This window comes from Lacerta agilis, chromosome 11 (genome assembly GCF_009819535.1).
Source record: "Lacerta agilis isolate rLacAgi1 chromosome 11, rLacAgi1.pri, whole genome shotgun sequence".
NCBI classification, from domain to species: Eukaryota; Metazoa; Chordata; class Lepidosauria; order Squamata; family Lacertidae; genus Lacerta; species Lacerta agilis.
Genome location: NC_046322.1, coordinates 29740915 through 29764278, shown reverse-complemented (window position 1 = coordinate 29764278; position 23364 = coordinate 29740915). Strand labels below are relative to the sequence as shown.

At 39.4% G+C, this 23364-nt stretch overlaps 1 protein-coding gene across 3 annotated transcripts; it reads left to right on the top strand.

The window, feature by feature from the left end:
• Window positions 1-5756: 5756 nt before the first annotated feature.
• Window positions 5757-22970, top strand: LOC117054934 (general transcription factor IIH subunit 2). Of its 3 annotated transcripts, XM_033164172.1 has the most exons (17): window positions 5877-5977; window positions 6207-6210; window positions 6648-6723; window positions 6825-6902; window positions 7270-7306; window positions 10029-10115; window positions 10691-10741; window positions 11966-12020; window positions 13231-13336; window positions 14771-14861; window positions 15061-15148; window positions 15885-15992; window positions 17114-17177; window positions 18002-18105; window positions 18764-18866; window positions 20579-20618; window positions 21696-22970. In XM_033164172.1, the coding sequence occupies exons 3-17, from the start codon at window positions 6668-6670 to the stop codon at window positions 21813-21815; spliced, it is 1188 nt and encodes a 395-aa protein (XP_033020063.1). In that variant the 5' UTR covers window positions 5877-5977; window positions 6207-6210; window positions 6648-6667; the 3' UTR covers window positions 21816-22970. The 3 variants fall into 3 exon arrangements, with proteins under 3 accessions (XP_033020065.1, XP_033020064.1, XP_033020063.1); XM_033164174.1 differs by lacking the exons at window positions 5877-5977; window positions 6207-6210 and adding an exon at window positions 5757-5787; XM_033164173.1 differs by lacking the exons at window positions 5877-5977; window positions 6207-6210 and adding an exon at window positions 5804-5844.
• Window positions 22971-23364: the final 394 nt, after the last annotated feature.

The following is a 23364-nucleotide window of genomic DNA, read 5'->3' as shown; positions in this document are numbered from 1 at the left end:
GAAAATAGAGGCAAAGCCTACATTCTCTTAATCAGCATTAATTATCTTTAACCCAAAATACACTGGACATTTTGTAATGTGGATGTTCAATGAAGCAACAGCAAAAACGTTATTACTGCACTTCAGCTTCATTAATGATTGTGCTGCAGCTCCATCAATTCAAATGTTTACATCATCACAACATATGGAACAGGATGTCCCTATTTTCATTGGAGACATGTTGGCGGGTATGCAACCCTTTGTCAGGAGTCCAGCCCCTGGCTTGATAACACAGTGAGCAGAGTTAATTAAAAAGGATGATTTATTGTCAAAACAAACATAACTGGACGGCTCTGACACAGCCTCCACCATCATCAATCATGATGACCCTTTTGAAAACTGCTTCCAGCGAGACCAGAAGCAACTGAACTTTCGCTTCGTACGTCTTTTGTTTCGCTTCCTATATTGCAGCCCTCTCATTCATGGAGACCTTGGACTGAGGGGGTCAGCTCCCTTCTCTTCCCCATTCTCCGAGAGGCTGTCATTGTTTAACATTGTCTTTCAGTATTGTCTAGCTCAGACAATACTGAACTAGATGACCATTGGACTTTATTTGGTATCAAGCAGCTTCCTTTGTGCCTAAGAGGGAACAATTATGATAAATTATGATAATACACTTTTTAAAGCTCTTATACAATCACCTTCATTTATAATCTTTACTTAAAGGGATTTTGGGTTACAAATTGTACTAAGAATATGGGAATATTTGGTCTGGCCTCTCCTGTGAGAAGTATTTCAATAAGGAGAAAAGAGGTAACACATGCAGCCCCCATGCAGTTTCAGGCTGAATCGAGAAAAGGAAGGTAAGGGTGTGGAGTCAGGAATTGCACTGAAATATTTAATCAGTTTTGATTTAACATTCGTCAGTTCCAATTGTGTCATAATAAATGATGGTGCAAAATGTTCCTCATCTTTGCACGGAGGAATATGGTATCTGCAGAATCTGAAGGAGTGCTCAGTATCAAAACTATGCAAACAAACGTATTTATGACAGGCACTGTCTTTGTTTAGTTTCAGGTGCCTGGTTAAAACCATCTTATTCCAGGTGGCCTTTCCATCATGGATGCTTCTCCAATGTTCTAAAACGTTCTCATTTTCTTGTTCAGATGTTGGATATTTAAATTTCAAAGGTTTAATTTTTTTGCAGTTTAATTATGTTTTTATTTTGGAAATTTTGTGTTTTTTTCATTGTAAGCTGCTTTGAGAACGAGATGGTGAAAAGGTGGATATAATTTTTTAAAATAAACTGCAGGGTGTTAATCTTAAAACAAACACCACACAATTGCACATAACATTAACTGTAAGGGTAATACCATGCTTGCAAATAAATGTTGTTGAGAAAATGTAAGTTATCAGCTATTAATGAACATAGGGAAAATATTTTCAAAATTTAAAAAAAGATAAAGGACCCCTGACAGTTAAGTCCAGTCGCGAATGACTCTGGGGTTGCAGCGCTCATCTCGCTTTACTGGCTGAGGGAGCCAACGTTTGTCCACAGACAGTTTTTCTGGGTCATGTGGCCAGCATGACAGCCGCTTCTGGTGAAACCAGAGCAGCGCACGGAAATGCCGTTTACCTTCCCGCTGGAGTGGTACCTATTTATCTATTTGCACTTTTTGGCGTGCTTTCGAACTGCTAGGTTGGCAGGAGCTGGGACCGAGCAACGGGAGATCACTCTGCCGTGGGGATTTGAACCACTGACCTTCCGATCGGCAAGCCCAAGGCTCAGTGGTTTACACCACAGCGCTAGTTCTAACTATATGCCTTCACTCAGCACATTGTTGTTGAAATAAAATGTTCTATGTGAATGTAATTTAAATGATCAGAGTTTTATAGTGTGTACTTAGTCCTCTATTAAAACTAAACCTTTTTGTAATAACAGATCCAGGTGTTCTGAAGGAAAACAAATGATAAATCAAATGAGTCACAGTGAATGTTGAAATGAATGGAAGCAGCAGCAAGCTTAGTGGATGGTTCCCCAAAACTTTCAACTACAGTATTTCCTAATTTCTACAGAAGAATCAAGTGGAGATTGACATGTTTCAAACTTGACGTTTTACATTGAAAAAATTAGTGTTTCCATATCGTAGCAATATTAGGCAATTTTTGTAGTTTTTTTAAAATAAAAAATAATAGGATATAATTAATTGGATAGCCTCTGATTTGTGTATGTGATATCCAGAGTCCAAAACCTAAAACCTTAAGTATAAGAGGGCTATTTATTTATTTATTTATTTTAAAGATCTAAAAGTAAATAATGTAAAATTTCCATGAAATATAATAATTTAAACAGCAGTCAAAAACTTCTCAGTGTCAATAAAACCACATAAATTATTAAAATAGTTTAACTTTCTCAAAATACAAATCAAGAACTGTTTGATGGGTCCTGGTTATACCTCTTTTTAACCAGCTAACATGGGCTGACTGGGTGACTTTTGGAAATTATTCTGTTCATAAAAACTAGACTAAAATTGCCACAGATGCAAATGTTTTAACAACCAAAGTGTTTATAATTTGGTCACAGAGCTGTCTTTTGAAGTCTTACTATTTTTTTAAAAAAAGAACTAAAAACTAGCTGGTTTTACTTCCTTCCTTACATTGTTCTAGAACAGGCTTGCGTGTATCCGTTTTCCCCTTGAGAACATGACTATTGATCTTCATGTTATGATTGTGGGTTTCTGTCATGTGACATAGAGAAGCATTTTGTTTGGATATGGAAGTAGACGTGTTCAGCTGTTGGGCAACTGAAGGTATCGGGAAATGCACTCTCACTTGGCAGGTTTCTACTTGAAAGTTATGAGCACATATGGGGGCGGGGGGGGGGGGGGGTTTGACATCTTATGGTGATGGATGTGATATTTGTCCACATTGTATTTAGTCATTCAACAAAGAACTGTAGTCTCCAGAGAGAGACGGAGGAAAGCCATTTTGTGCCCAGATACGTTTTGTGCCAAATATAATAATAATAATAATAAACTTTATTACGGTCATAGACTAGCAAATGCCAAATATATGTTTTGACAATGAATTCCAGAATGAGATAATAAGCAGGAAAAAAGGCAGATATAATAAAAGTTTTTTGGGGGGAGCAGTTACTGTCTGCCTTCTTTAATGTTATGATTGGGACAAAAAGAAAGAAAATGAATTAATTAATTATATTTATATGAACCAGTATAATTTTTTGTTTGTAGTTAAGTAAACTGTCATGAAATGTTATGGCCTTTGGCAAGTACAATAAACTTATTGTTGATAGACGTATACCATTTTTGAGCCGTCCTGTTTTATTAACTTAAAAAAGAACACTTTTTAACAATAAAAAGGCTAAAGTGAGATCCTGCCCCATCTCTTATTTGTTAAAGCAATGCTCTGTTACAGAGTCTGTTCACCTGTGATTAGTGACTCTCTTGTCCTTGGGAAATTGAAAGCTAGCAACACCTTTCTTGGGAAAAGGTGATCCCAGTCTCTGATGGTGTGATGAGTTTCAGGAAAGTCCAAAATGATTAGGAAAGGCACATTTGGGATTTCTGTTGATGGAAGCTGGAGATGCTAATATTTTGATTTATAATTTGGTTGAATTGTTAATGGTTTTATATTTTAACTGGTTTTTATTATTAGCTGCCTTGAATTTATTCTGAAAAGTAGATGAGATATAAGTTTTTAAAAACAGACTATGAATATATTGGAGTAGAGAAGGGAGGTGAGTAGATATATACTTGATTAAGTATACTTAATTAATGTAAGGCTTAATTTGTACCAGTTTCTTTTTAGGAGGGAAAACAAAATAAAATAAAAAATTCCTTCCAGTAGCACCTTAGAGACCAACTAAGTTTGTTCTTGGTATGAGCTTTCGTGTGCATGCACACTTCTTCAGATACACTGAAACAGAAGTCACCAGACCCTTAAATATAGTGAGGGAGTGGGGAGGGGTATTACTCAGAAGGGTGGTGGGAATGAGTGATCAGCTGATAGGTGTGGAAAACCTGTTGACTCTTAACGGCTGCAATTGGTCTTGCAGGGAAAGGCAAAGGGGTGAGATGCCTAAAGATAGCTTTGTCTTGTATAATGAGATAAGAATCCAATGTCTTTGTTCAGACCAGGTCTCTCCATGGTTTTAAGTTTGGTGATTAGTTGCAATTCAGCAACTTCTCTTTCCAGTCTATTTCTGAAATTTCTTTGTATTAATTACTTTGAGATCTTTTATAGAATGTTCTGGGAGATTGAAGTGTTCTCCTACTGGTTTCTCTGTCTTTTTAGGAGGGAGGAACGGTTGACCCTCCAAATGTTGCAGGACCACAACTCCCATCAGCTCTAGCAAGCACTCCCAATGTCAATGGATGATGGGAGTTGTAGTTCAGCAACATCCAGCAGTCTACAGGGGCCCCTCTTGACTTAAAGAGAAACTGGCTCAAAGGTTCCCCACACCTGCTTTAAGCAATGCATAGTTCTGAACCAGCTGACCAGTGGAACATTGGAAGCTGCCTTATAATGAATCAGATCAATGGTCCATTAAGCTCAGCTCAGTCTGACTGGCTGCAGCTCTACAGGTTTTCAGGCAGCTGTGCCTGGAGATGTTGAGTTGAACCTGTGATTTCTACATGCTCTGCTAAAGCAAACCCTCCAAATGTCCCTATATTCCAGGGATGTCCTTGATTTAGAGAAGCCGTCCAGGTTTCTGATTTGATCCTGGAATGTTCCACTTTTCCTTAGGATCTCCCAATTTCATTGGAGAAATGTTGGAGAATATGGAGTTATCCGACTCACGAGCAGTCTGAAGGCAATCCTGTATAGGGAAGGGTATTTTTAAATGTTTAATGTTTTTTTTTTATATGTTGGAAGCTGCCCAGAGTGGCTGGGGAAACCCAGTAAGATGTGTCGGGTATAAATAGTATAAATTATCATTATGGAATGGGACGTTCCTATTTTCATAGGTGAAATGTTGGAGGGTGTGCTGCTAAGCCCTGGAACTGGTGAAGCTCAGAGGGGGAATAAAGTCTGTGTGATTAGAAGAACTTTCCCCACCCTGAAAGGCGCCCCAGAGTTACGAGCCTCTAAAATACAGTACCTACTGGATGACGAGGAAGGCTTTCCATGTCACAAGGCATGATCTGCAACACTGTAGACACTACAGGTAGGCTTAAACCGCAGCGTTAGCAAAAGAGAAGCATCTCTGCGTTTCTCTGGACTGGAGGAAGTAATAGCTTTCCATAGCATAGCAGCTGCACCAGTTTATTCCCACGCCCCTTGCAAGACAAAAGGGCAGCAAAGAGAGGAGTCTTATTTCACCTGAACCGTTCATTATTTTAGTTTCACGTTTAAAAATAGTCCTGCCCATTTAGAGTCCGAGAGTCCCCACATTGGGGGCAGGGACGTGAAAGAAGAAACTGAGAAAGTTCCTTATGACATAAGCTTTTGAAGACCAAGAGAGTCCTTTGTCAGCCTTTAAAATACCACAGGGCTTTGTTGTTTTTGCTGCAACGCAGACTGTAGCAAAGTGTGGGTTTTAATTTCTGCCAGAGGGTGAGGCTGCGTCACCCATAGCCGCAGAAACATACCCCCCCCCCCCCCGCCCCACATCTATGTCAGTCACCCTGCTCTTTTCTCCTTCTTTCTCCGCGACAAGCTCTTTGCACGGCGGAACTCTTCTTCTCAATATTCTCGCTGCCGCCGGAATGTTTAAAGTGTGGAACATTTAGCCAGAGAGATGGTTTTCCTAGAAAGGCTCTGAAGTGCATGCGACTCGGTTCTTGGGCGCGCGGTTTTTTCTGTTCCTCTTCTTGGGTCCTTTCTGTCCCCTGAAAGATAAAGGCAGGTGGCAAGAACAGCCCCCCCCCAAAAAAAACCTCCTCGAGAGCTGTTAGCCTATTCCTGAGCCAGGAGACTTTGTGAGAACGAGGCGCTTTTGTCCCAACCCCAACCTTGTTCTTGTCCACCAGCTGAGGTAGTTATACTTGTCTGCCTTTGGCTCTTGAGAGTTTAGAGGTGCTATGTGGCAGTGATCTTAGTTTTCGGTGGTGGAAGTGTCATTTTATCCTAGTTATCCTTTTCTTTATTTTCATGTTGATTTTTCTTTCTTTTTTCTTTTTCTTTTCTTTTCTTCTTTTTTAAAAAAAGTAATTTGGGTAAGGGTTGAAAAGTGCTTACTGTATGTTCTGTCCACTTCCTAAGAGGAGGGCAGGGGGCGGGCTTGAAGCGAGCATTTTTTTTAATTAAAAAAATCTAGTTTATTTCCTTGTAGCCAGAAATTAGCCAGGCTGGGACCCCTACTCCGGATCAACCAGAGTAGTGATGTGTGCTGATGTAGCAGAATCAGGATGTTATAAATCATTTCCCATCAAATACCTCTCCTTTTCCTAGTTTTTAGTACTGGATGGAGCTTTGAGGAGTCCTTGAGTCTTGAAGACCACAAAAGCTGATGGGGTTTCATAAGGGCTTCTGCTGAGAATTACATCTGATTGCTCTGATTTATGTACTGTTCAGGAACCTTGAACCTGGCAAGATGTAGCCATTTGTACATATGTGTGTTATTTAATTATTTATTGTAGCATAAATTCTATTATAATATCTCAAAGTATAGTTTTAAATTACAGTGTAATAATTTTCCTTATTAGTTTCTTAACTTGGAAGAGAAATGGATGATGAACCAGAGAGAACCAAACGGTGGGAAGGGGGTTATGAAAGAACTTGGTAAGCTTTTATATTTCTCCCCCCCCCCTTCCATTGTTTAAGAATTGTAGTCTTCTGTTATCTATATACAGTACATTATACTTTATTTTTGTTGCTTCTAGGGAAGTTCTTAAAGAAGATGAATCTGGATCATTGAAAGCCAGCATAGAGGATATTCTTTTTAAGGCCAAAAGAAAAAGGTAATCACTAAGCTGCACAATGTAGGAATTCACTATGAATGACACTTAAGAATAAATTGCATTTTGCTGCAATCTTACAAGGAGAAGGGTGAAAAAATTTGAGTTTAAATTCAAATCTTAACTTCATTCTACTTAGGTTGTATGATGTTATAGGCAAGGATTACAATGTGGCTCTGATATCCTTCTTCACAGCATAATTATAATTTTTTAAATCAAATATGCTCTTAGACTTCCATTTTTTAAAAAAAAGTAAATATGATTCATTGAATATAATCTGTTTTTCACAAGTGAGAATAATTGTATATATTGATGCTATAATATATAAATGCTATAACAATTAGCAGTTAACTTTTTTTTTACTTTGCAGAATCTTTGAGCATCATGGGCAAGTTCGACTTGGGATGGTAAGTTCTCTTTTTCTAATTGGCTCTAAACTTATTTTGCTGTGAAGTTGTATATGAAATAGGTCTCGTTCATATGCCTAATAAGAGCATAGTCAGCCACTTGTTTTTCCTTAGATTGCAGTTTGCTTTGGGCAGTAATATCTATTATTACTATCATTCAGTAATAAGAACAAGAAGAGACCTGCTGGATCAAATCAAAGGTTCATCTTGTAAAGCATTCTGATCTCACAGTAATTCACCCGATGTGTATGGGAATCCCACATGAGGGATATGAGCACTCTTGCTTGTGTGCCCTAGCAACTGATCCTGGAGGTCGTATATAGCCATCGTGGCTAATAGCCATTGAGAGCCTTTGTCCTCCATGAAGCTACCCAAGTTGGTGGCCATCACGTCATCTTGTGGTAACAAATTGCATAGTCTGAGGATGTGCTATGTGAAGAAGTACGTCCTTTAGTCCATTCTGAATCTCTCACCACTCAGATTCATTGGATAACTCTGGCTTCTGTTATTGTGAGAGAGGGAGAAAAACTCTCCCTACACCATACACACCTTCTTGTAAAATTGCAGTGACATTTAACTATAATCTATTTAGGCATTAAAAAAAAATCCTTCCAGTAGCACCTTAGAGACCAACTAAGTTTGTTATTGATATGAGCTTTCATGTGCATGCACACTTCTTCAGATACCTGAAGAATACCTGCATGCACACAAAAGCTCATACCAGTAACAAACTTAGTCTCTAAGGTGCTACTGGAAGGAATTTTATTTTATTTTGTTTCGACTACAGCAGACCAACACGGCTTCCTACCTGTAACTAGAACTATTTAGGCATGTTCATATGACCTTTGAGCTTCAAGCAGACAGGTCAATAAACTTCAAATTGCATAGCAGAAATTCTAGCCATCCAAGTTCACAGAGATAATCTGAAGTCAACCTAAACAAAAGGCAGCTCTGGTTGTTTTTTGGTTGAGGGAAGTTGGATTCTGTTTAAAGCAAATAAAGTTTAAACAAGTCTTAGCTTTGCTTAAGTGCTTTCGATAAAGACTGTGGGGTTGTGACTGCAGCTTACCAGCTTTTAGAGTTGGTTTTGGGATGTTATAGTAAAATACTGGATTCTTCAGTTAGGATAAAGACGTGAGAAAAGTTCTACTTTATTATTATTTTACGCTGTGTGCAAATTTTACATTGAGACATTTATTTGTGATGTTATTGGACTACTAATAAATAAAAAAATGTATTTTGATTACATACAATTGATTGGATTTTTTAATATAATTTATTTTTCTGCCCCGCTCTTCCTCTTGACCAGACCCAGGATGGCTAACAAGAATCTTAAAAGCATGGGTCATGAAGCAACGGTTTAACATTATACCAGTTTAATGTCCTTAGAGGCACAGCAACAGATGAAAAGGTCTCCCCCTACCCCACCCCCAATCTGCTTCAGAGGATTGGGGGAATCCCAGAATCTATTTGTAGGGGGGAGGGAAGAGATTCTTGCACTGGACAACTTTGTTGGATATAACCCTCTGTATCTTTTATAATTATCATTAGTCCTCTGCTTTGGTGGTCGACCAATTTGGATTTTGGGTGTAATGTATCTGAATTGAATCATTAAAAAAAAAAAACCCACAACAACCCATGGATGTCGTAAGAGAATGTCAGGGCAGGATTAGTAGAAAATATGGGTTTCAGGGAATAAGTGAGAAGTATATAGTACAGCGGGTGGCGCTGTGGTCTAAACCAGTGTTTTTCAACCACTGTTCCGTGGCACACTAGTGTGCCGCGAGATGATGCCTGGTGTGCCGTGGGAAAAATTGAAAAATTACTTTATATATAGTCAATATAGGCACAGAGTTAATTTTTTTAACATTTTCTAATGGTGGTGTGCCTCGTGATTTTTTTCATGGAACAAGTGTGCCTTTGCCCAAAAAAGGTTGAAAAACACTGGTCTAAACCACGGAGCCTAGGGCTTGCCGATCAGAAGGTTGGTGGTTCTAATCCCTATGACGGGGTGAGCTCCCGTTGTTCATTCCCAGCTCCTGCCCACCTAGCAGTTCGAAAGCACGTCAAAAGTGCAAGTAGATAAACAGGTACTGCTCTGGCAGGAAGGTAAAACAGCGTTTCCGTGCGCTGCTCTGGTTCCCCAGAAGCGGCTTAGTCATGCTGACCACATAACCCGGAAGCTGTCTGTGGACAAACGCCAGCTCCCGTGGCCTGTAGAGCGAGATGAGCACCGCAACCCCAGAGGCTTCCTTGACTCAATGCTGTGTGCTGCTTAAAAGCAAATAATACTGTCAGTAAACACAAAAACCCAGAACCAGCACAAAGAGAAAAGCAAACAGCCAGAAGTGTAAATTTACCCTGAAGTAAGTTCCATGGATTTAATGGGGACCACTCAAAACCAAGTATGCATAGATTTCAGATATATTTCTGTAACTGAAAGAAAGGGCCAACAGCCCACAATTCCTGAAAACCTGTGTCAAAACAAAATCGAAAATGGTCTCTAAGGTGCTACTAGAAAGAATTTTCGATTTTGTTTTGACTATGGCAGACCAACACGGCTACCCACCTGTAACTGAAAACCTGTGTGTGCATTTAGAATAATTTGTGAACCCTAGATTACTTTTGAAAAGGTATGTATCATATTGGCCTGATATTCTATTTTATGAATATTATATTAAAATATATTTTAATTCCCTAAAAATATCTTACCCATATGTAGATGCGTCACCTATATGTAGTGGTTGATGGATCAAGAACAATGGAAGACCAAGATCTAAAACCTACCAGGCTAACTTGTACCCTAAAGGTATTCTTGATAGCTTGCATTTCTCTAAGATAACTGAAATCACTGAAAATAGATAAAATGTCAGATTGGGACAACTCAGATTCAGGTTCTTGCTCAGCTCTGAAACCCACTGGATAACCATGGGCCAAGTCCCATGTCTAAGCCCAAGGTACCTTACAGAGTGGTTTGGAGGATGAATTGGGTGTGATTAGATACAGCAAACATCACCTAGAACCTCTTGAAGGAAGGGTGGGGGGAAGGAAACAAATGTTTCCCTTTCTCATCTGGTGATCACAGGGTTTCCAGGAACAGTGTCTTTCAGGCATGAAACGGGAATGTTTTCAAATTCCTCCTGAAAGTCAATAACTGTCTTCAAAATAAGGTTTAAATGGACCTTAACGTCACTCTGGAAATAACGCTGGTAACCACAACTTTGTTTTTTGTTAGTTGTCCTTATGCATACTTTTTAGACAACAAGAAGCTTTTGTCTTTTTTGATGACTAGGTATAAAATGACTGTTGTGATGTTCATAAAATTGCGCAATGTAAAGTAACACTTGAGAACTAATGGCTCTAATGATATTTCTCTTTTTGTAGTTACTAGAATATTTTGTTGAAGAATATTTTGACCAAAATCCGATTAGTCAGGTATGTACACTGTGCTGAAGATGGTTGCTGCGGATTAGAAATAATCACCTCTTTGAATGTTTAGCTAAAAGCAATCTTAAGTGTGACTATTAGCATATTGGTGAGTTAAAAACATTCTAAAGTCAAAATAAAAGCCATGATTTATGTTAAAATTAAATAATAAAAATGTTGTGCTGGGATAATTCAATTTTCTGCCAATAAAGCTCAAAGCATTTCAGCATTCTAAATGAGGGGGTTAATATCTTCATCCCTGCCTGTGCATTGGAGAATGTCTGAAGAAGAGAGCCTGCTCTATGCACACAGTCTGCCACCATGATTTGGAGCTCTATGCGATCATGCTTCCAAATCACAGGGCCGTCTTCCAATGCATAGCCAGTAGAGGCTGGACATCAGAAGGGGACTTGGGAGTCAGGCCAGTGGGTGGACTTTGCTCTCTAATCCATGTGATTAATAATAATGTGATTTATAATGCCTGAATAGGGTTTGGTCCTGCAGCATATATAAATGAGCATGCATTTGATGATTTTGCACAGTTCATTTTGCTTCTGTTATCTATGGGCAAGAGCAAGAAATGACACAGTGCAATGAAGCCTCTGACCACCCTCCTTTCCCCCTTCCCCTCCCTCCCTAGGCTTTTGATTTCATCAGGCATCACCTCCCATCAAGCCTGTCTTTACATCCACCTAGGCTAGCTAGAAACTAATTAGGAAGTGGCTAATAATAATAATAATAATATTAAAGCAGAGACTCTCGAGATTCTGAAATTTGCAGAGTCAAACTCTGTTTCTTCATCACGATTATGGAATAAAAGCTGCTGTAAATATAGTAGAACTAATTATATAGATTACCGGAAACATCATAAACATTTTCCCCCACATATTTCATATTTATAGCTCTTGGTCAATCTTATCCCCAGCTGTTGATGTCATGGGGTAAGCGGAAGTAGCGATGGCTTCCATAATTCAAAGGCAGGGGGAGATGAAACTATCCAGCTCTGCTATGTCGAATTCCTGCAATGTTGCTCATTACATGTTTTGATGGGAAGCTGCAGGAGTGCTAGGTGGCTCTTGTTGCTCTTTGCATCTCAAGTAACTCTTGTTACTATAAGCTCTGCAAATGATTCTTGGCTCTCTGCTGCCACCTCTGTATGTTGGAAAACATGGTTGGGTTCAACGAGACTTCATTACTCTGTGACTCTATTAATAGCAGACCTCTTTCTGGCAGGTTGGCATTATTGTGACTAAGGGCAAAAGAGCTGAAAAACTTACTGAGCTTTCAGGTATGAACAAATTATTTCTTTCATACTGAGAAGAGATTCATTATTATGGCCTTGCCATTTTTTTTAAAAAAGCAAAACAGATAATATATTCTATATTTGGCCATTCTTGCTATAATAAACAGGATACAGACTTTGACCCAGTGTGAACTTTAAAAATACACTGGAAATTTAAGGATAGTTGCTGGAGGGAAGTAGCAAGTTTAAAGAAAATGTTCCCTATAATGTTTCTACCTTAGACTATGTACAAATGAAACTTTACTTGAGGGCAACTCTGTAAATTCATCCACTGTGTGCTGTTTATATAAAGTTTTCTCCAGGATGGTATTGACCGTAAGTGTATATATGTGGTGGGCACGGTGACAGGTTTGGTTTTGCAAATTTGCATCAGCAGCCAGATGTGCTCAGTGTTGATTGGCTGCCACATGTCACATGTCCCCAATGTAAGCTTTTAATTTCTAAAATTTTAAATAAAGCATTGAACCACTGTTTTAGTTGTATATATGTACACCCCCCAAAAGAAACCAGTGCAATGAAGATTAAGCATTCTCGGTCCCAGAATGTTGAGAATCAGTTGTAAAAGAAAATGGGGTGGAGGAAATGGAAAGGTTTTCTGGAGAAGGGGGTGGTTGACTGGCTGGCTTACTGGAGCTGTGAACAGGATCACTCTAGACCAGACTTTGTCAGCCTTGGGTCCCTAGATTTTGTTGGACTACAAATCCCATCATCCCTAGCTAGCAGGACTAGTGGTCAGGGATGATGGGAATTGTAGTTCAACAACATCTGAGTTCCCAAGGTTGACAAAGGCTGCTCTAGTCTAGATTGCAGCATTTTGTTGCAGGCCCCATTTCTTAGGCATAATGGACACTGGACAAAGATGAAGCAGGGCTTGAATGAGGGAAACTAGTTGATTGGATGGCTAGAGGACCCTTTTGGGGCAAAGGAGAAGGAAAGCATGAAAAATACTTGTTTTGAGCTTTCATGAAAGGTGGGCTTGGGGTGCCTGGAGACTTGATGAGCATTGTTGGAATAGTCTTGGTTCAGCTACAGGTATAATGCCAGACCATGGGTTGATATTGCATGAATGTGTGTCAGTTTACTTCCTTTGTATTTTCCTACCTTCCTGCTAATAAAAACAGTGTTTTATGTCGGACTATTTGTTTTTTAATTCAGATATTTTCTGATGTTTGATAATGAGTGATTTTCCTCATAGGGAATCCAAGAAAACACACAGCTGCTTTGAAAAAAGCTGTAGATATGTCTTGTCTAGGAGAGCCATCTTTATATAATGCCTTAAATTTGGCCGCACAAACATTAAAGTAAGTATATATAGGCTACTGTAGCGTGCTTTTTTTTTGTTTAGTAACCATGGAGATCGATCTGACTATAATCACAGGGAGAATGATTTATTAATCAAGTATCCCTTTTCAGAATTCATTAATCTGCTTCAACAAAAACAGCCAAGTTTTGTGGCCCCTTAAAGATTAGTATATTTATTATGGTATAAACTTTCATGCACTTCATCAGATGTATGGAATGTTTATACTCATGGTTTGGGGAGAGGCAGAGTGTAAACTAGGTTAGAAGGAAATAAAATGCAATAATACAGTCTGATAATTGTGTTAAAGTTTAAATGCATGTAAAATAATTACAGTGACCATTCCCAGAGCAGTGTTGATGATACCATAAACACCCTAGCATTGGTTAGCTAATTAACACTTATATTGCGATAAGAACCTGTTCTGTATTCAGGCCACAGGTGATAGAATCAAATTTCTTGATAAGTAGTTTCATACTAGACTTTCCTGTTAGAAGTTCTTTTATCCAATGATAGAATATTTTGTTCAAGAACTAGATTGTTCCTCTTTGTCAAGATCTTTCTGCTAGAGTCTTGGGTAGACTTCCAGGGACTGCATATCGGGAACAAAACTGCACCCCCCCCCCATTCACATGTACCCATCCATTTAAATTATCTCCCCATTCACACACATTCATACAAGCCCAATTCTCACACAGCCATTTAAAAACAGTCACTTATGTTATCTCTCCACCTTCTCTCTCTTCTCTCTTCCTCCCTTCACTGCCTCTCCTCAGTGTGGCACTTAGGCTTAGATTTTTTGGGGGGAGGGGTTGTGCATGGGGTGAGGGGAATGTTAGCTTCCTCCCCATGCAGTAAGTAGTCACAGGGAAAAGAATGATTCCATTTGTGCAAATGGGACCTCTTTCCTAAGACTGAAGGCTAATTACTAATTACATGGTGAGTGGCATTGAAGAGGGCAGGCTGTGGTCCAGATTCAAAGACTTAGCCAGAGATTGCCCACCCTGGCTCTTGGACATTCTGCAATTTGAAGATGCTGCAGCAACTCAAAGCAAGCTACAGAATTATCCTGGACATTAGCATGTGCTAAGTTACAGTGGTAAATGTTTAAAGCCCATATGTCCAACACTGATTCCCCTCCCCTATTTCAACAGCCTTGGCTGAACCATCAAACTACTTACTGAGCATAAATGCGCCTTCTCAGTCTGTCTGTCTGTCTGTCTGTCTGTCTGTCTGTCTGTCTGTCAGTAGGGTGTGTGCGTGGGTGTGTGTGCAACATCTTCTCTGCACCGAGTCAAAACAAGTTTCATTGCTGTCAGTGTAAAATAATCTTCTCACATAATTTATGTAGAAGTGGGTCTTTGTCTTGCATTTGATTGTTTTGGCACTTGTTTTTGTTTGTCACAAACATAAAAGAGTGTTTTATTATCTCTAGGCATATGCCAGGGCATACAAGCAGAGAAGTCTTAGTAATATTCAGCAGTCTGACCACATGTGATCCTTCCAATATTTATGATCTAATTAAGGTACACAAGTTTTTGCTTTTTTCTTCTTCTATTAAAACAATCCATAATGAATGCTGGACTTTCTTGACATTTGGAATGATGCAGAGATACTTAACATGCTTGAAACAAATATTTGTCACAGAATCCTGAAAGCCTTGTGCATTTTATAGGTTTTTTTTAGATCTCTTATTGCATGTGTTTTCTCTTTTTTATATCGAAGAGTTTAAAGGCAGTTAAGATCAGAGTGTCTATTATTGGCCTTTCTGCTGAAGTTCGAGTTTGCACTGTACTTGCCCGGGAAACTGGTGGTATGTATATATTTGAGTGTGTGTGTGTGTGTCTGAGTGAGAGGGAGAACCATGAACTAAATGGAAAAAGCCCTGAAGGCCTGCATTTTCAGTTGGCCTTCTAGCTGTGATGTTTATAATTTGGATGATGGTCTGACTGTAATTTTGAACTGTAGTTTTTAGCTTTTAAAAAATATATCAGGTTTTTAAATCTTTCTTTGGTTTTGATTGTTAGCTGCTTTTGCCTGGCATTTCCCCCAAAGAGCTGTCTGGATTAAATAAAATAAAAACTGTTTGCATCTAACATATTTTGATGACAAATCACTAAAAGCTGATGCCAACAGAGAAGGAAAATTTCATAAATAGTTAATCTTTACATAGTCAGTGTTATCTAGGCTTATCTAAATGACTATTGACTTCAAAACCTTTTTATCTCCTTGCGCTGTGATGGAATTAGTGCAAAACGTTTCATTTGCTGTTAAACCATTGCAGCCTTTCCTCTGACGTACTCTCAATAAGCCTCACAATTAGGTCCACAAGGTACTAGATGACATGTATTTTTACTCGCCAATCTGCCCACATATACCTGTGTCAGGTTTGGCCTAAAAGGGGGGAAAGAGAACTAGTTCGTTTTGCAGGGCTCCTTTCCTTGGTCACTTGTTGACAATTCTTACTCACCACTGGCAACCAGATGAGCAACTGTTGAAACTCCTGCTCTCAGTTAATTAATTTTTTATTTTGTTTCCTTGTGTGGCAGGAACCTATCATGTCATTTTAGATGAAGGCCATTATAGGGAACTTCTGATGCACCATGTCAGTCCACCACCAGCTAGTTCAAGTTCTGAAAGCTCGCTTATTCGTATGGGTAAGAAATTGTCGTTTAATATTTTGGTATACTGGTATTGAAAACACAGCATTGTTTACTCTAAATCCAGAGGCAAGCAATTAGGATAGTGCTAAAGACCACCTATCCTGAGCTGGTGGATTTCAGTGTTATATTGTGGTTGCAAGTAATTGGCATAATTTATCTCCTGCCATACTAGGTAATATTTCACTTGACCTGTATTCTGCAGATATTTTAGACCTGTGGTTCTCAAACTTTGAGCTGCACTGTAAGAACAAAAATTTGCTTGTGCCACACTGCATTTTTTATTGATAAGAAATGCATTGTAAAACAAAAAAGAAATAACTCCTAGCAGTGCTTGATTTATAACACAGAACACAACTACCCTATAATATAGTGGTACCTTGGAAGTCGAACGGAATCCATTCTGGAAGTCCGTTCAACTTCCAAAACGTTCAGAAACCAAGGTGCAGCTTCTGATTGGCTGCAGGAAGATCCTGCAGCCAATCAGAAGCTGCAGTTGGATTTTCGGGTTCCAAAGAACATTTGTAAACAGGAATACTCACTTCTGGGTTTGTGGCGTTCGGGAGCCAAAATGTTCGAGTTGCAAGGCATTTGTCAACCAAGGTACGACTGTATTAGGTCTAATTTGAGATAAACTCTCAAACACAAAGATCCCTTTCCATTTTCTGATCTTTCATATTTGTCAGAGTTGAAAATCCTTGTTCACAACAGTATGTTGTGGAGAACTATAGAAGAATAGCCAATACTCTTGAAGAGAGGTGTGGATACTGTTTCCAGTTGTATATCCATACCACACTGAAATGTTTAATTAAAATAAATTTTTTTTAAAAAAATTATCCTTGAATCTTCCCCTCACAGTTGCCATCCTCTCCTGCCACACCAGTGTGCAACGCCACACTCTTTGAGAACCACTGCTTTAGACAATTATTGTTTATTAACTACAGGTTATTACCATTTTCAGTTATCTGTAACATACCTTTTGCCCTATCTACCTAGTGATGGCATGGTCCAGGCCGACCACACAGAGATTTGTGTGTCAGCATGGTAAAGTGGCTTATATTAGGATGTAAATCAATGCACACTAGTGACTCAGAACTATGACTGTTCTTTTCCCCTAGGCTTTCCTCAGCACACCATTGCATCTTTGACTGATCAGGACGCAAAGCCATCTTTTAGCATGGCGTAAGTAATGGGTTGCTTTGTTTAGACACAGCATGGACCGGTGACCGCGGTTTAAAAGTCTGAATGAGTACATTGAGCAGCCAGCATTTTATCTGAAATTACTGCTTCAATAGCTCTAGTAGTGTAAGGGAAAATATCATTTTAATAGCAGCTCATAGTCTCTTTCAGCATTCAGAAATAATTTGGTGGAAACATCAAAGGCAGGTTTGGCTGTGCAGCTGTTCTTCCCCATATGTCTAGATTTTGGTATTCAGTTCTGTTTAACTAAAACTAGGTTTTACTCATTGTAAATTTTATTATTGCTAGAATTTCAGTTGAACCGACTTTCTGTATGAGAGAGAACTCTTAAGGACAGAGTCCGTATGGGTCTTCCCAGATGGATTTTTTGCACAACAAATGCAGAGTTCTTTAGCTATAGAATGAGATCTCAATGTCTTTCCATTGCAGAACAGCCACCCTTTCTTCTGTGATATTATAATGGACTCAAGTGACTTACTGGGAGGGGAGGGGAAAGGCAGCAGAGAGGTTGGTGTGGTACAAATGCACCAGTGGGAGCAGCCATGAACCATGCTGGCCTCACCACTCCCCCTCTCAGTAAACAGCACTGATGTCAGTGATGAAGCACCACTGCTAGAAAATGCAACTCTTCTTCAAGTGCTTGACAAAGCGTTGCGATTTCTTTAGCCATACTGGCTTCTCCAAGAACTTAACCATAAACTTTGAGGCCTAATGCCATTTCTCACCGTTACAAACAAACCTTTTCAAATTGTTCAAAATGTTTCTGTGCAACATTGTCAGGGTGGGGGAAATGTTATTCTTTACAGGCAGCTAGAAAACAGCAATGATCCAGGTCTTACCCTGGGAGGATATTTCTGCCCCCAATGTAGAGCCAAATACTGTGAGCTTCCTGTGGAGTGCAAAGTTTGTGGTGAGTAATTAAGTGTATTTATCTTTGTCTATTATAATTGGGTGTGTGTGTGTGCCAACCCCCACCCAACCCCCAGCTGGGAAAACAGAAAAGTAAGCCACCAGTCTTGACTCTTGCTGCATCCACTGTGATTTAGCCACACACTTCACAATTGTGCATGCTATCCAGCTTCAATGTGTGAGGCAATTATGGCATTCCTGGTACTCAATTTCTTTTCTGGGGTGGAAGTTGGTGAGTTTCCCCAATGTTTAATTTCTAAACGAAATGTTGCCACAGATCAGACCTGTGTAGAAGTCATATCCTTTCATCTAGAAACCCTTCACATTAGTCACAGATAGAGGGTTAGTTCTGGTCTCTTGATCATGAATTAAGTATCATTGTACATACCAAAAGCACTCCTTTACTCTGTTCGTATCTTCCAAGCATTCAAAAGTGACACCCAGAACTAAACCTTGGTCATTTACAGTTCCATGGTGAAGAGCAGAATTTGCATACTTTTTACATCCGTAAGGCTATATATGTGAAACAAATTTTATGAGGGGAGCAAAAGTTTGAAATACTATTAAGTGGGTTAATAAGTTAAAGCTACATTTTAAAAAGGATAATTGAGAATTGTTTTTCAGGAGCCCTTTATAAATACGCTGATAATTTTTTGTAGGTCTTACACTAGTATCAGCACCCCATCTGGCTCGATCTTACCATCACCTATTTCCTTTGGATGCCTTTCAGGAAGTCCCACTGGAACAGTATATAGGAGAACGGTGCGTAAAAGATGCCTGGTATAACCAGTCTGAATACCAGGGGTTAATGTTTCCAGCATGTGATGAGTTGATAGCTTTATCTCTGCCTACAGACCACAGCACCATGGTGAACATATAGTAACAATGGTACATTTGCAGGGGGGGGGGGATTTTCCCCACCAAAGAGGGGGAAATTTTCATAATTCCCATTTCTGCTGTTTCCAAGAATGGCTCTGGAGCTTGCGGCTACTGAAACAGAGCAAGGATTATCACCTTTTTGGGTTTGACTACCATATTCTTTTAAATAACCATTATTTCGTGTTGATTCCACCACTGTTCTAGTTCCTTTAAAAAGATGACAGGGTAATGTTTTGCTTGGAATACGAGCAAATTGTGATACAACATCCCCCCCCCCCATTTTTGTGTCAATCAACTCATCATCAGTCATTCATTTTGGAAACAGGTTTTTGTTTCAGATATAAGTGTTCATTATTATGAGCAAATTGGGGACTGTGATTGTATGGTGGTAAACTGACACTTCTGTTCTTTCTCGAGTGACCAGAGAGGCAATATTCTCATACAGTAATTTGTGTTATTAATTGGAATATTTTAAAATAAAGAACTTCAGCTCTTTACAGTTACAGCTTCTGTCATTTCACAGGGCCCAATATTTTATGCCACAATATCATTAATATAATCATGCAGTTTTTGTGTTGACGCAACTGAAAGTAGGAACATGTGAGGGATCTTCTTTGCTAGACACGGGTTATCCCTGTTTTGGCTGGACTATTGGACATTTCTCTGTGCATCGTAAGCCCCCATTAAAGGTAACACTTATACAGGCAGGGGTTACGTTCTGGGGATAACGCATAAAGCCAAAATTGCATATGGTCAAAACACATTGGTTTCAATGACAGGTGGCATTGCCAAAGTCTTTTTTCCCCATACGCCCCCTTTCCACCCACTTTAAGAAAATGGTATTTAGGGGGGCCAAGCATGTAAAGCTGATTGGATGCAAGTTAAATGTGCAGAAGTTGCAAGGTACCCGTAATAGCTGCAGCACATTCCTGGCATTTGATTAACTGGTTCTGATCCTATATTCTGTTATTAGGGTAATAGTTGCTTTATAAACACAATAGCAGCAGCACTGTTACTGTTTATTTAGGCCCTATGCATGCACATGACACTTTACAAAACACAGAGAACAGGTCCCTACCTCAGAGGGTTTACACTCTGTAAGGCAACAAAGGGGAGACAACAAAGCACTCCCTTTGGAGGCAGGAATAGAGGAAGAATATGCGTTATTTCTGTTATATATACTTAGGGCAGGGGTGCGGAACTTCTGGCCCTTGGGTGAATGTTGGCTCACCAGGTCATTTGCCCCAAACCATGTCTACGTGTCCATCAGCTGACACCATGCGGTGTATTGGTTGCTAATTTTCCACTGTGTTTTCTGGGGGGAATGTGGTGATGAAGCAGACCCCTCTCCCTACTGTTGTGGATCAGCTTTGACAGGTGGGTGGGATTGTCCACCTACCAGTCACCTTACATCATGATGTAAGCTGATTGACAGGTGGGTGGTCCCTGCCCACTTGTCAAAGTTGGTGGTTGGGGTGTAAGAGGCCCAAAATGTTCTCCACCCATAACTTAAGGCATGAGAAGTAGAGGTTTAACATGAAATATGTATTAATTAGTCTCTCTAAAATCTCTTCGTAAATATTCTTTTTAAACAGCTATTGCCAAGGATGCCAAGGACAAATTACAGATCAGCATGTAAGTCTTCAGCATTCAACCTATAAATTACATTATATTTGCTTGCTCTCCATGTAAGTAATGCTTTTTGTCCACATCCTTCTCTTCCCCCTAAAAAAATTGTTACTGAATGTTTAATACTTAATACAATGTAAACAAAGGTAATAACTTTTACATCAGAGAGCAGAAATATTTAATGTTTAGAATTGTCTCTTTGCAGGCTATAAAAATGTGTCTGGGCTAGTTGATACATCAAGGCTCTTTCCTGATATATAAAAGAAGTTTTGCTAATATGGTAACATTCAAATTAAAAGCAAAGTGGTGCATTTGTTAAAATGTCAATTATTGATCAACCAAAATATTTATGGAGTGGTAGCGATGTAAGTCTGTGCTATACCAGCCTTCCCACCATGTGGTCCTGTTCATGAATGCCAGGTCAGTTCTCAATAAAACCCTCATCTGTGACCTAATCATAGCTGAGGTGTCTGACCTGGTATGTATTTCCAAGGCCTGTGTGAGCAAGCTGGGCAGGCCAGACCTGACCCAACTTTGTCCAGTTGATGCCACACCAACATAGATTGGTGAAAGGGTTCCTTTGTGCATCACACACTTGTCTGTCCAACTGTCTGCCTGTGGCTCTCTCCAGAAAACCAATCCACCTGAAAACTGGGTTTGAGGGTTTGTTCCTGGTGTTTGGGCAGGGATAAAGCAGGGATTTCGTTGTTGAAGCACCTGTCCCTGCTACCCAGCATCAGCTGACAAAGGGGGTGAGCTTCAATATTCACAGTGCCACCTTGTCAAGACTAGTTCAGTGCACTGGAATATTCCAACTGCCATGATGTGCTGTGCTGCAAAATGTAGTCCATATTGTTAAATGAAATAAAACATTTTAGTGTTTTACTTTGTGCCTGAAAGCTCTGAGTGGCTAACCAAACAAACAAAAACACAAACTGAAGGGCAACTTAAAATAATATGCATTATGATCATAGCAGATAAATCTATGTTAGGTGTTCAGTACATGAGGCAATAGTTACAAGAAAGAATGCTAATATCTGCTGTAATGTAACCTTTTAAATTTCAAATCTTTCTTTTTTGTAGGTCTATATATGTAAAGTCTGCCAGTGTGCGTTTTGTGTAGAATGTGATCTTTTTGCTCATGATACTCTGCACTGCTGTCCAGGTTGCATTCACAAGCATCCTGCCCCTCCTTGTGTGTGATACTACCTAATGATCAACATTGTTGGTTGCTTTTCTGTGAGTAAAAAATTCAACTTGACTGTTCAGTGAAGGTCTTCAGCAAAATAGCTTAAGATGAGGAAGAGCACCTTACTGAATGCTTATGTAAATATTACTATTTTCACACTGAGTTTGAATATACATTTGTGTTCAGTTATTTCTGTGTGGAACTAGTTATTGAAACTTTTTCTTCTTCTGAACTAATCTGAATAGTGTGCAAGTCTGTACCTCTGAAACTGTTGAAATGGATATGTGTCCTAAATTAATGGCTCTTGCTTTCATTTTAAGTAATAATCAGCACAATAGGCTACAAGCCACAAAGCACAGTCATGGAGATGCAAGTTTAATGTAAGTCATTAGGACTTAAAATCTAGGATGCAAAATCCCTGGTGTGATGGTCATTCTGGACCATCTCATGATAAGAGCTGCTTCTCTGTGTCGGCAAAGGTTGAGAGTGATGTCAGGCAATCTCCGTTTCAATAAACAGTGTGCTGCGTGTTTTGTTTTTACTATAATAATGATTACAGATGGAAGAGTCATTTTAAGTTCAATTGCACTTCAGCTTCCACAGGCAAGAGATAGAACTGTACCACACAAAGTTAAAAAAGAAAAAAGGTAAAGTTATGTCCAGTGAAAGGCGACTATGGGGTGCACTCTTCAGTAGAAGACATCTATAAAGCACCTTCTAATGGAAAGATGGTAGAGGGAAGTGCTATGATCTAAATCAGTAGGATTATGAAATGAATTTTTTAAAACTTCTCTTAGACGCATCCTTTAAGAAAAAATCAGGCACATGACCATGGACCAAAGGAGTGGCTGAGAGACCTCTATTGCCTTGCTGCCATGGGATTTTGAAGTGGAAAACTTAACTTTCACATATGTCAGATCCCTGACTTTTGTGTTCCACTTGTTCCATTAGGCATACTCCCTTCTTTCTTTTCAGTATGAGTCTGGCAAACTGCTGCTCTCACTCTCTAAGCTCTGGGTAGTTAGGGACTCTTACTCTTCAAAACTAAGGTGGGTGACCATATTAAATTGTATTTGCTGCCTGCATAGTTGTAACATCGTTCTCTAAAGCTTTCCACTTGTACTGCTCATCTTTCATTTCTGAATAATAAACCAATCATTTCTACTTTATGTTGTGGCAGGCCCTTTATTAGGCATACATGATAACATGCTTCTTTAATAAACTCATGTTCTGACTCCACACGTTTCCATTCCTCTCAGGGTATATGTTGGGTTCACATATGCAGTGGACATGCCTGTGGCTTCAGCCATACCCCTTGTAATAACCTGAAACTCCAGTGGCAGAGCTGGATCTCAAAGGCCACACCAGACTGTACCTGCTCCTACAGGGAAAGTGCAACCCCATTTAGAGCAGGCAGCTTTGTGACTTTCTCCCAGAGAGCCCTCATCTTGCCAGGTTTCAGACTCCGCTTATTAGTTTACATCGAGCCCACCACTACATCTAGACACCAGTCCAGGACCTTCTCAAGCATTCCCAATTCTGAGGTTACATAGAAACCGAGTT

Excerpts from the sequence above, each read along its gene's own strand:
- LOC117054934 (XM_033164174.1), top strand. The coding sequence starts at position 6,668 with ATGGATGATGAACCAGAGAGAACCAAACGGTGGGAAGGGGGTTATGAA. Across the intron at positions 6,724-6,824 it reads GGGGGTTATGAAAGAACTTG|GGAAGTTCTTAAAGAAGATG; the intron begins GTAAGCTTTTAT and ends TGTTGCTTCTAG. Across the intron at positions 13,337-14,770 it reads TTGGCCGCACAAACATTAAA|GCATATGCCAGGGCATACAA; the intron begins GTAAGTATATAT and ends TATTATCTCTAG.